Source organism: Triturus cristatus, chromosome 2_1 (genome assembly GCF_964204655.1).
Source record: "Triturus cristatus chromosome 2_1, aTriCri1.1, whole genome shotgun sequence".
Classification (NCBI taxonomy): Eukaryota; Metazoa; Chordata; class Amphibia; order Caudata; family Salamandridae; genus Triturus; species Triturus cristatus.
Genome location: NC_140581.1, coordinates 12,401,774 through 12,415,545, shown reverse-complemented (window position 1 = coordinate 12,415,545; position 13,772 = coordinate 12,401,774). Strand labels below are relative to the sequence as shown.

General features: G+C 61.4%; 1 protein-coding gene across 1 annotated transcript in view; it reads right to left on the bottom strand.

Annotated features, from left to right (window-relative positions):
* The window catches only part of LOC146863614 (myosin-IIIb-like), a 547,606-nt gene that overhangs the window by 249,742 nt on the left and 284,092 nt on the right, over positions 1-13,772 (bottom strand). Inside the window, exon 8 of the mRNA XM_085627644.1 lies at positions 3,723-3,848. Within this exon, the coding sequence (XP_085483770.1) occupies positions 3,723-3,848 (126 nt within the window). The remainder of the gene's footprint in view (positions 1-3,722; positions 3,849-13,772) is intronic.

Here is a 13,772-nt window from a genome sequence, read left to right as displayed (position 1 = left end):
CTGCAGGGGCTGCTTCTGTCTTGGGCAGTGAAAGGACTGGATTGAATTTTCTGCAATCTACGTTTGGTAGTTTCTCCAAGGGCTTGAGGTAGATCTTGTCCCCTGTTCAAGAAGTCTCAGGAACAGCAAAGACTTCAAGCTCCTCTGCCCTCAGCACTGGGAACTGTGTGTTTTGTGCTGCAAAAGAAGAAAAGCAACCCGACGCCGTCTACGACGACGCTGCCGACTCAGTGTCCTGAAGGCACCACAGAGGGCACCACCGCAACACAGCACCAAGAATCTGGTGTCACTGAGGACGCCTGCCGACGCCGCCACTGAGCCTCTGCTCACACCGCGACCTGTGAGCCCTGCACTCTGCACCACCTCGCTTCATGACGACGCCTTGGTATCCCCAACGACGATGCTCCATGACAAAAATCAACGCCGCCGCTTGCACCATGGTTCGAGGGCACCGCTCGTAAAGTTACACAATGCACCACTCTCATCCCGCACCGCAGGCTTGGCCTACTGATGCCGGTGCCATTGACTCCAGTATCGTCAGATGACGACAGCGCTTCAGCAACGACGACGACGCTGCTTGCACTGCGACCTGCCAGCACCGCATTCACTTCGCACAGTGACCCTGGTCTCACCGATGACTGCCATCAGCCACTGCCACCGAGCCACTGCTCGCACCGCGACCTGAGAGCTCCGCATGCCGCACCGCTGCACTACGCACAGCAGCACCCGGAGCCTGCCGATGCCAGCGCTTCTGACTTCAACAGAGCGGAGTTCTCGATCTGCAGCGCGTGTGACTTTGAGGGCCCCGACAACTCCTGCACCGACCTCCGGAACTGACACCTGCGGATGCCGTGCTTTCAGAAGCTTAACGAGAGGTCGCCGACGCCCTGCATTTCTAAAGGGTACTGCTTGCGGGTCTTCCGTACATCGTAGCTGGCCTGCGACACCGTGGTCAGCCAGGACGGTTTGGATTTGTTTGCTCACGACGCCATGATAGCCCCGGATGGAGCTATCTACATCAAGGAACTGTTTTTCAAGCATATTTTGATAACTGAAGATTTGTAAGAACTGTATTGTGGAATTTTATCGTTTTTGGTCTTGTCTTAAGTATATAAAAATATTGGATATTTTTCTAAACTGGTGCTGTGTCCTTTTGTAGTGCTTACTCTGTATTACTGCTGGTTATGTGCAAATGCTTTACACACTGCCTCTACGATAAGCCTGACTGCTCATGTCAAGCTACCAAGGAGATGAGCAGGGGTTATTTTAGGAGTGTAACTCCCTTATCCTGACTAGGGTGGTGGTTTCTGCCGGGCTTTGGCACATGCCCTAGCCTACCAAAAATCCCATTTCCAACACTAACGCACATGTAAAAGCAGAACCATATGTGCACGAGAACACAAGCGAGCACATGGCAAAGCCGCACATGGCAAAGCCACACGTGGCCAACCAAGCCACTGGTCTTCATACAAACTGCAAAGGCGTGGCTAGAAATGACCCAAAACAGACCAATAATCAATCAATAATCATTTATATAGCGCGACTATTCAACCTGGAGGGTCTCAATGAGGTCTCATCATACAGATGAAATGAGCGGATTAATGAGGCCCTGCAGAGATGTATGTGTGTGGGAGGCCCTGCAGAGATGTATGTGTGTGGGAGGCCCTGCAGAGATGTATGTGTGTGTGTGTGTGTGTGTGTGGCACTGCAGAGATGTGTGTGTGTGGGAGGCACAGCAGAGATGTATGTGTGTGGGAGGCACAGCAGAGATGTATGTGTGTGGGGGCACTGCAGGGGTGTGTGTGTGTGTGGGGGCACTGCAGAGATGTATGTGTGTGTGGGGGCACTGCAGAGATGTATCTGTGTGGGGGGCACTTGCGAGATGTATGTGTGTGGGGGCACTGCATAGATGTGTGTGTGGGGGCACTGCATAGATGTGTGTGTGGGGGCACTGCAGATATATATATGTGTGTGTGAGGCACTGCAGAGATGTATGTGCGTGTGAGGCACAGCAGATATGTACGTGTGGGGGGCACTACAGAGATGTATGTGTGTGGGGGACACTACAGAGATGTATGTGTGTGGGGGACACTACAGAGATGTATGTGTGTGGGGGACACTACAGAGATGTATGTGTGTGGGGGACACTACAGAGATGTATGTGTGTGGGGGACACTACAGAGATGTATGTGTGTGGGGGACACTACAGAGATGTATGTGTGTGGGGGGCACTACAGAGATGTATGTGTGTGGGTGGGCACTACAGGGATGTATGTGTGTGGGTGGGCACAGCAGGGATGTATGTGTGTGGGAGGCACAACAGAGATGTATGTGTGTGGGAGGCACAACAGAGATGTATGTGTGTGGGAGGCACACCAGAGATGTATGTGTGTGGGAGGCACAGCAGAGATGTATGTGTGTGGGGGCACTGCAGGGGTGTGTGTGTGTGTGGGGGCACTGCAGAGATGTATCTGTGTGGGGGGCACTTGCGAGATGTATGTGTGTGGGGGCACTGCATAGATGTGTGTGTGGGGGCACTGCATAGATGTGTGTGTGGGGGCACTGCAGATATATATGTGTGTGTGAGGCACTGCAGAGATGTATGTGCGTGTGAGGCACAGCAGATATGTACGTGTGGGGGGCACTGCAGAGATGTACGTGTGTGGTGGCACTACAGAGATGTATGTGTGTGGGGGACACTACAGAGATGTATGTGTGTGGGGGACACTACAGAGATGTATGTGTGTGGGGGACACTACAGAGATGTATGTGTGTGGGGGACACTACAGAGATGTATGTGTGTGGGGGGCACTACAGAGATGTATGTGTGTGGGTGGGCACTACAGGGATGTATGTGTGTGGGTGGGCACAGCAGGGATGTATGTGTGTGGGAGGCACAACAGAGATGTATGTGTGTGGGAGGCACAACAGAGATGTATGTGTGTGGGAGGCACACCAGAGATGTATGTGTGTGGGAGGCACAGCAGAGATGTATGTGTGTGGGAGGCACAGTAGAGATGTATGTGTGTGGGAGGCACAGCAGAGATGTATGTGTGGGGGCACTGCAGAGATATACGTGTGTGGGGGACACTACAGAGATGTAGGTGTGTGAGAGCATGGCATAGATGAATGTGAGTGGGAGCACTACAGAGATGTGTATATGTGGGGGGCACTGCAGCGATGTGTGGGGGGCACTGCAGCGATGTGTGGGGGGCACTGCAGCGATGTGTGGGGGGCACTGCAGCGATGTGTGGGGGGCACTGCAGCGATGTGTGGGGGGCACTGCAGCGATGTATGCGAGGAGGGCAGGGCTCATGAAGGTATGGGTTAGCCAGGCAAAGGTTGCCATAAAGCACGTGTGTTATTGGAATGTGAGATGGGTAACTAGGGGAAGAGATCCTAGGTTCATAAACCATAGAGTCAAGCTTAGAAGTGTAGAACATAAGAGAGTGCGTCAGAAGGTTAAAGAGCTCTCATTGCAAACTTTAGAACTTTGTCCTGTGAGAGGAAAGAGTGTTGGGGAAGTCAGACTCCAAGGCTCAACTAACGGTAACATCCTGTATCTTGGAGACCCGCGCTTGTCACGGGGCTTCCAGGCGAAAATCGGAACTTTTAGGACACTGGCAATTTGTGACAAGAATATCTCCTTACAGCATGGTGTCTGCTTCAAGGCGCGGTGCCTCGGGGGCCATGGGTAACGCCCTGAAGTCCTACACACTCACCGCTGCAGCCTTCAGCCATCCCCGAGAGTTGGGGGACACTTTCACCCCTCCGCTGTCCTGGGGCTCAAACACAACGTTTCCCAGAGAGAGGACCCCTGCCAGGATCGCCTGCATGTCCACCTGCTCCTAGAAGACAAGACAGAGGCGCTTCTGTGTTTACCTGAACGAGGAAGAACGGAGCATGAGGCGCGGGGCGGAGGGCGGGACTGAGAGGAAAAGGTCAGTCGCTCACCTATAGATTGAATTGACATTTGTGCACACGTCTGCTCGCAGTGAGGAGTGGGGAACCAGATCTTGCACACATTACACACTTGTGTTTTTATCACAAAGAAGGGACAGAAAGATACTGGATTAAACAAGGAGTACCACAAAGCAGGGGGTGGAGGCGTCAAGGGAGGAGGTAAGGTAAAGAACAGAGAATCAAGAAAGAAGGGTGATATATTAAAAAGCGTGAGAGGAATGGTACCCAGGGAAGTCAACACACTACCCTCATTTAGACTGAAGAGTGAATAAAGGGTGTCTCAACAAGGAGGAGAACTCATTCCTACAGCAGCTGGGTCTAGAGAGGGCATCCTCTGGCACTAGAGAGAGGGTTCCCTGGCACTGGACAGAGTCCTCTGGCACTAGGCAGAGAGAGGGTTCCCTGGCACTAGCCAGAGAGTGCTCTCCTCCTCTGCCAGGACTAACAGACCCCCCCTCCTCTGCCAGGATAAACCGGCCCCCCCCTCTGCCAGGATTAACCAACAACCGGCCCCCCCCTCTGCCAGGATTAACCAACCCCCCCCCCCCCCCCCTCCTCTGCCAGGATTAACCAACCCCCCCCCCCTCCTCTGCCAGGATTAACCGACCCCCCCCCCCCCCTCTGTCAGGGTTAACCGACCCCCCCCCCCCCCTCTGTCAGGATTAACCTGACCCCCCCCCCCCCTCTGCCAGGATTAACCTGACCCCCACCCCCCTGTCAGGCTTAACCTGACCCGACCCCCCCCCCCTGTCAGGCTTAACCTGACCCGACCCCCCCCCCCCTGTCAGGATTACCCTGACCCGACCCCCCCCCCCCTGTCAGGATTACCCTGACCCGACCCCCCCCCCCCTCTGTCAGGGTTAACCTGACCCCCCCCTCCTCCTCCTCTGCCAGGGTTAACCTGACCCCCCCTCCTCCTCTGCCAGGGTTAACCGACCCCCCCCCCCTCTGTCAGGGTTAACCGACCCCCCCTCCTCCTCTGCCAGGATTAAACCGACCCCCCCTCCTCCTCTGCCAGGATTAAACCGACCCCCCCTCCTCCTCTGCCAGGATTAAACCGACCCCCCCCTCTGTCAGGGTTAACCTGACCCCCCCCTCCTCCTCCTCCTCTGCCAGGGTTAACCCGACCCCCCCTCCTCCTCTGCCAGGGTTAACCCGACCCCCCCCTCCTCCTCTGCCAGGGTTAACCCGACCCCCCCCCTCTGTCAGGGTTAACCCGACCCCCCCCCCTCTGTCAGGGTTAACCGACCCCCCCCCCCCTCTGTCAGGGTTAACCGACCCCCCCCCCTCTGTCAGGGTTAACCTGACCCCCCCCCTCCTCCTCTGCCAGGGTTAACCCGACCCCCCCCTCCTCCTCTGCCAGGGTTAACCCGACCCCCCCCTCCTCCTCTGCCAGGGTTAACCCGACCCCCCCCTCCTCCTCTGCCAGGGTTAACCCGACACCCCCCCTCCTCCTCTGCCAGGGTTAACCCGACCCCCCCTCCTCCTCTGCCAGGGTTAACCCGACCCCCCCTCCTCCTCTGCCAGGGTTAACCCGACCCCCCCTCCCCCTCTGTCAGGGTTAACCCGACCCCCCCCCTCCTCCTCTGCCAGGGTTAACCCGACCCCCCCCCTCCTCCTCTGCCAGGGTTAACCCGACCCCCCCTCCTCCTCTGCCAGGGTTAACCCGACCCCCCCTCCTCCTCTGCCAGGGATAACCCGACCCCCCCCTCCTCCTCTGCCAGGGTTAACCCGACCCCCCCCTCCTCCTCTGCCAGGGTTAACCCGACCCCCCCCACCTCTCTGTCAGGGTTAACCCGACCCCCCCCTCCTCCTCTGCCAGGGTTAACCCGACCCCCCCCTCCTCCTCTGCCAGGGTTAACCCGACCCCCCCCTCCTCCTCTGCCAGGGTTAACCCGACCCCCCCTCCTCCTCTGCCAGGGTTAACCCGACCCCCCCCCCCCTCTGTCAGGGTTAACCCGACCCCCCCCCCCCCCCTCTGTCAGGGTTAACCGACCCCCCCCCCTCTGTCAGGATTAACCGACCCCCCCCCCCTCTGTCAGGATTAACCGACCCCCCCCCCCTCTGTCAGGATTAACCGACCCCCCCCCCCTCTGTCAGGGTTAACCGACCCCCCCCCCCCTCTGTCAGGGTTAACCGACCCCCCCCCCCCCCTCTGTCAGGGTTAACCGACCCCCCCCCCCCCCCTGTCAGGGTTAACCGATACCCCCCCCCCCTCTGCCAGGATTAACCTGACCCCCCCCCCCCCTCTGTCAGAGTTAACCGACCCCCCCCCCCTCTGTCAGAATTAACCGCCCCCCCCCCCCCCTCTGTCAGGGTTAACCGACCCCCCCCCCTCTGTCAGGGTTAACCGATACCCCCCCCCCCCCCCTCTGTCAGGGTTAACCGATACCCCCCCCCCCCCTCTGTCAGGGTTAACCGATACCCCCCCCCCTCCTCCTCTGCCAGGATTAACCTGACCCCCACCCCTCTGTCAGGATTAACCTGACCCGACCCCCCCCCCCCCCCTCTGTCAGGATTAACCTGACCCGACCCCCCCCCTCTGTCAGGATTAACCTGACCCGACCCCCCCCCCCCCTGTCAGGGTTAACCGACGCCCCCCCCCTCTGTTGGCAGGGTTAACCGACCCCCCCCCCCCCCCTGTCAGGCTTAACCTGACCCGACCCCCCCCCTGTCAGGCTTAACCCCCCCCCTCCTCCGTCAGGCTTAACCCCCCCCCCTCCTCCGTCAGGCTTAACCCCCCCCCTCCTCCGTCAGGCTTAACCCCCCCCTCCTCCGTCAGGCTTAACCCCCCCCCTCCTCCGTCAGGATTAACCGACCCCCCCCTCCTCCGTCAGAATTAACCGACCCCCCCCTCCTCCGTCAGAATTAACCGATACCCCCCCCCCCCTCCGTCAGAATTAACCGATACCCCCCCCCCCCCTCTGCCAGGATTAACCTGACCCCCCCCTCCTCCTCTGCCAGGATTAACCTGACCCCCCCCCTCCTCCTCTGCCAGGATTAACCTGACCCCCACCCCTCTGTCAGGCTTAACCTGACCCGACCCCCCCCCCTCTGTCAGGATTAACCTGACCCCCCCCCTCCTCCTCTGCCAGGATTAACCTGACCCCCACCCCTCTGTCAGGCTTAACCTGACCCGACCCCCCCCCCCCCTCTGTCAGGATTAACCTGACCCCCCCCTCCTCCTCTGCCAGGATTAACCGATACCCCCCCCCCCCCTCTGCCAGGATTAACCTGACCCCCACCCCTCTGTCAGGCTTAACCTGACCCGACCCCCCCCCCTCTGTCAGGATTAACCTGACCCCCACCCCTCTGTCAGGCTTAACCTGACCCGACCCCCCCCCCCCTCTGTCAGGCTTAACCTGACCCGACCCCCCCCCCCCCTCTGTCAGGATTAACCTGACCCGACCCCCCCCCCCCCTCTGTCAGGATTAACCTGACCCGACCCCCCCCCCCCCTGTCAGGATTAACCTGACCCCCCCCCTCTGTCAGAATTAACCTGACCCCCCCCCCTCTGTCAGAATTAACCGACCCCCCCCCCCCTCTGTCAGAATTAACCGACCCCCCCCCCCCCTCTGTCAGGGTTAACCGACCCCCCCCCCCCTCTGTCAGGGTTAACCGACCCCCCCCTCCTCTGTCAGGATTAACCGACCCCCCCCCCCCCCCCCTCCTCCATCAGGATTAACCCCCCCCTCCTCCGTCAGGATTAACCGACCCCCCCTCCTCCGTCAGGATTAACCGACCCCCCCTCCTCCGTCAGGATTAACCGACCCCCCCCCCCCCCCCCTCCGTCAGGATTAACCGACCCCCCCTCCTCCGTCAGGGTTAACCGACCCCCCCTCCTCCGTCAGGATTAACCGACCCCCCCTCCTCCGTCAGGATTAACCGACCCCCCCTCCTCCGTCAGGATTAACCGACCCCCCCTCCTCCGTCAGGATTAACCGATACCCCGCCCCCCCTCTGTCAGGCTTAACCTGACCCGACCCCCCCCCCCCCTCTGTCAGGATTAACCTGACCCGACCCCCCCCCCCTCCGTCACGATTAACCCCCCCCTCCTCCGTCAGGATTAACCGACCCCCCCCCCCTCCTCCGTCAGGATTAACCGACCCCCCCCCCCTCCTCCGTCAGGATTAACCGACCCCCCCCCCCTCCTCCGTCAGGATTAACCGACCCCCCCCCCCCCCTCCTCCGTCAGGATTAACCGACCCCCCCCCCCTCCTCCGTCAGGATTAACCGACCCCCCCCCCTCCTCCGTCAGGATTAACCGACCCCCCCCCCCTCCTCCGTCAGGATTAACCGACCCCCCCCCTCCTCCGTCAGGATTAACCGACCCCCCCCCCTCTGTCAGAATTAACCGACCCCCCCCCCTCTGTCAGAATTAACCGACCCCCCCCCCCTCTGTCAGAATTAACCGACCCCCCCCCCCTCTGTCAGAATTAACCGACCCCCCCCCCTCTGTCAGAATTAACCGACCCCCCCCCTCTGTCAGAATTAACCGACCCCCCCCTCCGAATTAACCGACCCGACCCCCCCCTCCGTCAGAATTATCCGACCCCCCCCCTCCGTCAGAATTATCCGACCCCCCCCCCCCCCTCCGTCAGGATTAACCGACCCCCCCCCCCTCCGTCAGGATTAACCGACCCCCCCCCTCCGTCAGGATTAACCGACCCCCCCCCCCCCCCCTCCCCCTCCGTCAGGGTTAACCGACCCCCCCCCTCCGTCAGGGTTAACCGACCCCCCCCCCCTCCGTCAGGATTAACCGACCCCCCCCCCTCCGTCAGGATTAACCGACCCCCCCCCCCTCCTCTGCCAGGATTAACCACCCCCCCCGATCTCTGCCAGGATTAACCAACCCCCCCCTCCTCCTCTGCCAGGATTAACCAACCCCCCCTCCTCTGCCAGGATTAACCAACCCCCCCCTCCTCTGCCAGGATTAACCAACCCCCCCCCCTCCTCTGCCAGGATTAACCAACCCCCCCCCCCCTCCTCTGCCAGGATTAACCAACACCCCCCTCCTCTGCCAGGATTAACCGACCCCCCCCTCCTCCTCCTCCTCTGCCAGGATTAACCGACCCCCCTCCTCCTCTGCCAGGATTAACCGCCCCCCCTCCTCCTCTGCCAGGATTAACCGCCCCCCCCCTCCTCTGCCAGGATTAACCGACCCCCCCCCCCCTCCTCTGCCAGGATTAACCAACACCCCCCTCCTCTGCCAGGATTAACCGACCCCCCCCTCCTCCTCCTCCTCTGCCAGGATTAACCGACCCCCCCTCCTCCTCTGCCAGGATTAATCGCCCCCGCCCTCCTCTGCCAGGATTAACCGACCCCCCCCCCCCCCTCCTCTGCCAGGATTAACGAACCACCTCCTCTGCCAGGATTAACAGGCATCCCCCTCCTCTGCCAGGATTAACAGGCATCCCCCTCCTCTGCCAGGATTAACAGGCATCCCCCTCCTCTGCCAGGATTAACAGGCATCCCCCTCCTCTGCCAGGATTAACAGGCATCCCCCTCCTCTGCCAGGATTAACAGACATCCCCCTCCTCTGCCAGGATTAACGGACTCCCCTCCTCTGTCAGGATTAACCGACTTCCCCTCCTCTGCCAGGATTAATCGACTTCCCCTCCTCTGCCAGGATTAATCGACTTCCCCTCCTCTGCCAGGATTAATCGACTTCCCCTCCTCTGCCAGGATTAACCGACTTCCCCTCCTCTGCCAGGATAAACCGACTCCCCCTCCCTCTGCCAGGATTAACCAACTCCCCCTCCCTCTGCCAGGATTAACCAACTCCCCTCCCTCTGCCAGGATTAACCAACTCCCCTCCCTCTGCCAGGATTAACTGACCCCTCCCCCTCCTCTGCCAGGATTAACCGACCCCCCCTCCTCTGCCAGGATTAACTGACCCCCTCCTCTGCCAGGATTAATGAACCACCTCCTCTGCCAGGATTAACAGACATCCACCTCCTCTGTCAGGATTAACCTGACCCCCACCCCTCTGTCAGGCTTAACCTGACCCGACCCCCCCCCCCCTCTGTCAGGCTTAACCTGACCCGACCCCCCCCCCCCCTCTGTCAGGATTAACCTGACCCGACCCCCCCCCCCCCCCCTCTGTCAGGATTAACCTGACCCGACCCCCCCCCCCCCTGTCAGGATTAACCTGACCCCCCCCCCCTCTGTCAGAATTAACCTGACCCCCCCCCCCTCTGTCAGAATTAACCGACCCCCCCCCCCCTCTGTCAGAATTAACCGACCCCCCCCCCCCCTCTGTCAGGGATAACCGACCCCCCCCCCCCTGTCAGGGTTAACCGACCCCCCCCTCCTCTGTCAGGATTAACCGACCCCCCCCCCCCCCCCCTCCTCCATCAGGATTAACCCCCCCCTCCTCCGTCAGGATTAACCGACCCCCCCTCCTCCGTCAGGATTAACCGACCCCCCCTCCTCCGTCAGGATTAACCGACCCCCCCCCCCCCCCCTCCGTCAGGATTAACCGACCCCCCCTCCTCCGTCAGGGTTAACCGACCCCCCCTCCTCCGTCAGGATTAACCGACCCCCCCTCCTCCGTCAGGATTAACCGACCCCCCCTCCTCCGTCAGGATTAACCGACCCCCCCCCCCCCCCCTCTGTCAGGGTTAACCGATACCCCGCCCCCCCTCTGTCAGGCTTAACCTGACCCGATACCCCGCCCCCCCTCTGTCAGGCTTAACCTGACCCGACCCCCCCCCCCCCTCTGTCAGGATTAACCTGACCCGACCCCCCCCCCCCCTCTGTCAGGATTAACCTGACCCGACCCCCCCCCCTCTGTCAGGATTAACCTGACCCGACCCCCCCCCCTCCGTCACGATTAACCCCCCCCTCCTCTGTCAGGATTAACCGACCCCCCCCCCTCCTCCGTCAGGATTAACCGACCCCCCCCCCCTCCTCCGTCAGGATTAACCGACCCCCCCCCCCTCCTCCGTCAGGATTAACCGACCCCCCCCCCCTCCTCCGTCAGGATTAACCGACCCCCCCCCCTCTGTCAGAATTAACCGACCCCCCCCCCCTCTGTCAGAATTAACCGACCCCCCCCCCCCTCTGTCAGAATTAACCGACCCCCCCCCCTCTGTCAGAATTAACCGACCCCCCCCTCCGAATTAACCGACCCGACCCCCCCCCTCCGTCAGAATTATCCGACCCCCCCCCTCCGTCAGAATTATCCGACCCCCCCCCCCCCCTCCGTCAGGATTAACCGACCCCCCCCCCCTCCGTCAGGATTAACCGACCCCCCCCCCTCCGTCAGGATTAACCGACCCCCCCCCCCCCTCCCCCTCCGTCAGGGTTAACCGACCCCCCCCCCTCCGTCAGGGTTAACCGACCCCCCCCCCTCCGTCAGGATTAACCGACCCCCCCCCCTCCGTCAGGATTAACCGACCCCCCCCCCCCCCCCTCCGTCAGGATTAACCGACCCCCCCCCCCTCCTCTGCCAGGATTAACCACCCCCCCCGATCTCTGCCAGGATTAACCAACCCCCCCCTCCTCCTCTGCCAGGATTAACCAACCCCCCCTCCTCTGCCAGGATTAACCAACCCCCCCCTCCTCTGCCAGGATTAACCAACCCCCCCCCCCTCCTCTGCCAGGATTAACCAACCCCCCCCCCCTCCTCTGCCAGGATTAACCAACACCCCCCTCCTCTGCCAGGATTAACCGACCCCCCCCCTCCTCCTCCTCCTCTGCCAGGATTAACCGACCCCCCCTCCTCCTCTGCCAGGATTAACCGCCCCCCCTCCTCCTCTGCCAGGATTAACCGCCCCCCCTCCTCCTCTGCCAGGATTAACCGCCCCCCCCCCCTCCTCTGCCAGGATTAACCGACCCCCCCCCCCCCCTCCTCTGCCAGGATTAACCAACACCCCCCTCCTCTGCCAGGATTAACCGACCCCCCCCCTCCTCCTCCTCCTCTGCCAGGATTAACCGACCCCCCCTCCTCCTCTGCCAGGATTAATCGCCCCCGCCCTCCTCTGCCAGGATTAACCGACCCCCCCCCCCCCCTCCTCTGCCAGGATTAACGAACCACCTCCTCTGCCAGGATTAACAGACATCCCCCTCCTCTGCCAGGATTAACAGACATCCCCCTCCTCTGCCAGGATTAACAGACATCCCCCTCCTCTGCCAGGATTAACAGGCATCCCCCTCCTCTGCCAGGATTAACAGGCATCCCCCTCCTCTGCCAGGATTAACAGGCATCCCCCTCCTCTGCCAGGATTAACAGGCATCCCCCTCCTCTGCCAGGATTAACGGACTCCCCTCCTCTGTCAGGATTAACCGACTTCCCCTCCTCTGCCAGGATTAATCGACTTCCCCTCCTCTGCCAGGATTAATCGACTTCCCCTCCTCTGCCAGGATTAATCGACTTCCCCTCCTCTGCCAGGATTAACCGACTTCCCCTCCTCTGCCAGGATAAACCGACTCCCCCTCCCTCTGCCAGGATTAACCAACTCCCCCTCCCTCTGCCAGGATTAACCAACTCCCCTCCCTCTGCCAGGATTAACCAACTCCCCTCCCTCTGCCAGGATTAACTGACCCCTCCCCCTCCTCTGCCAGGATTAACCGACCCCCCCTCCTCTGCCAGGATTAACTGACCCCCTCCTCTGCCAGGATTAATGAACCACCTCCTCTGCCAGGATTAACAGACATCCACCTCCTCTGTCAGGATTAACCTGACCCCCACCCCTCTGTCAGGCTTAACCTGACCCGACCCCCCCCCCCCTCTGTCAGGCTTAACCTGACCCGACCCCCCCCCCCCTCTGTCAGGATTAACCTGACCCGACCCCCCCCCCCCCTCTGTCAGGATTAACCTGACCCGACCCCCCCCCCCCCTGTCAGGATTAACCTGACCCGACCCCCCCCCCCCTGTCAGGATTAACCTGACCCCCCCCCCCTCTGTCAGAATTAACCTGACCCCCCCCCCTCTGTCAGAATTAACCGACCCCCCCCCCCCTCTGTCAGGGATAACCGACCCCCCCCCCCTCTGTCAGGGATAACCGACCCCCCCCCCCCTCTGTCAGGGATAACCGACCCCCCCCCCCCTGTCAGGGTTAACCGACCCCCCCCTCCTCTGTCAGGATTAACCGACCCCCCCCCCCCCCCTCCTCCATCAGGATTAACCCCCCCCTCCTCCGTCAGGATTAACCGACCCCCCCTCCTCCGTCAGGATTAACCGACCCCCCCTCCTCCGTCAGGATTAACCGACCCCCCCCCCCCCCTCCGTCAGGATTAACCGACCCCCCCTCCTCCGTCAGGGTTAACCGACCCCCCCTCCTCCGTCAGGATTAACCGACCCCCCCTCCTCCGTCAGGATTAACCGACCCCCCCCCCCCCCCTCTGTCAGGGTTAACCGACCCCCCCCCTCTGTCAGGGTTAACCGATACCCCGCCCCCCCTCTGTCAGGGTTAACCTGACCCGACCCCCCCCCCCCCCCTCTGTCAGGATTAACCTGACCCGACCCCCCCCCCCCCTCTGTCAGGATTAACCTGACCCGACCCCCCCCCCTCTGTCAGGATTAACCTGACCCGACCCCCCCCCCTCCGTCACGATTAACCCCCCCCTCCTCCGTCAGGATTAACCGACCCCCCCCCCTCCTCCATCAGGATTAACCCCCCCCTCCTCTGTCAGGATTAACCGACCCCCCCCCCCCTCCTCCGTCAGGATTAACCGACCCCCCCCCCTCCTCCGTCAGGATTAACCGACCCCCCCCCTCCTCCGTCAGGATTAACCGACCCCCCCCCTCCTCCGTCAGGATTAACCGACCCCCCCCCCCTCTGTCAGAATTAACCGACCCCCCC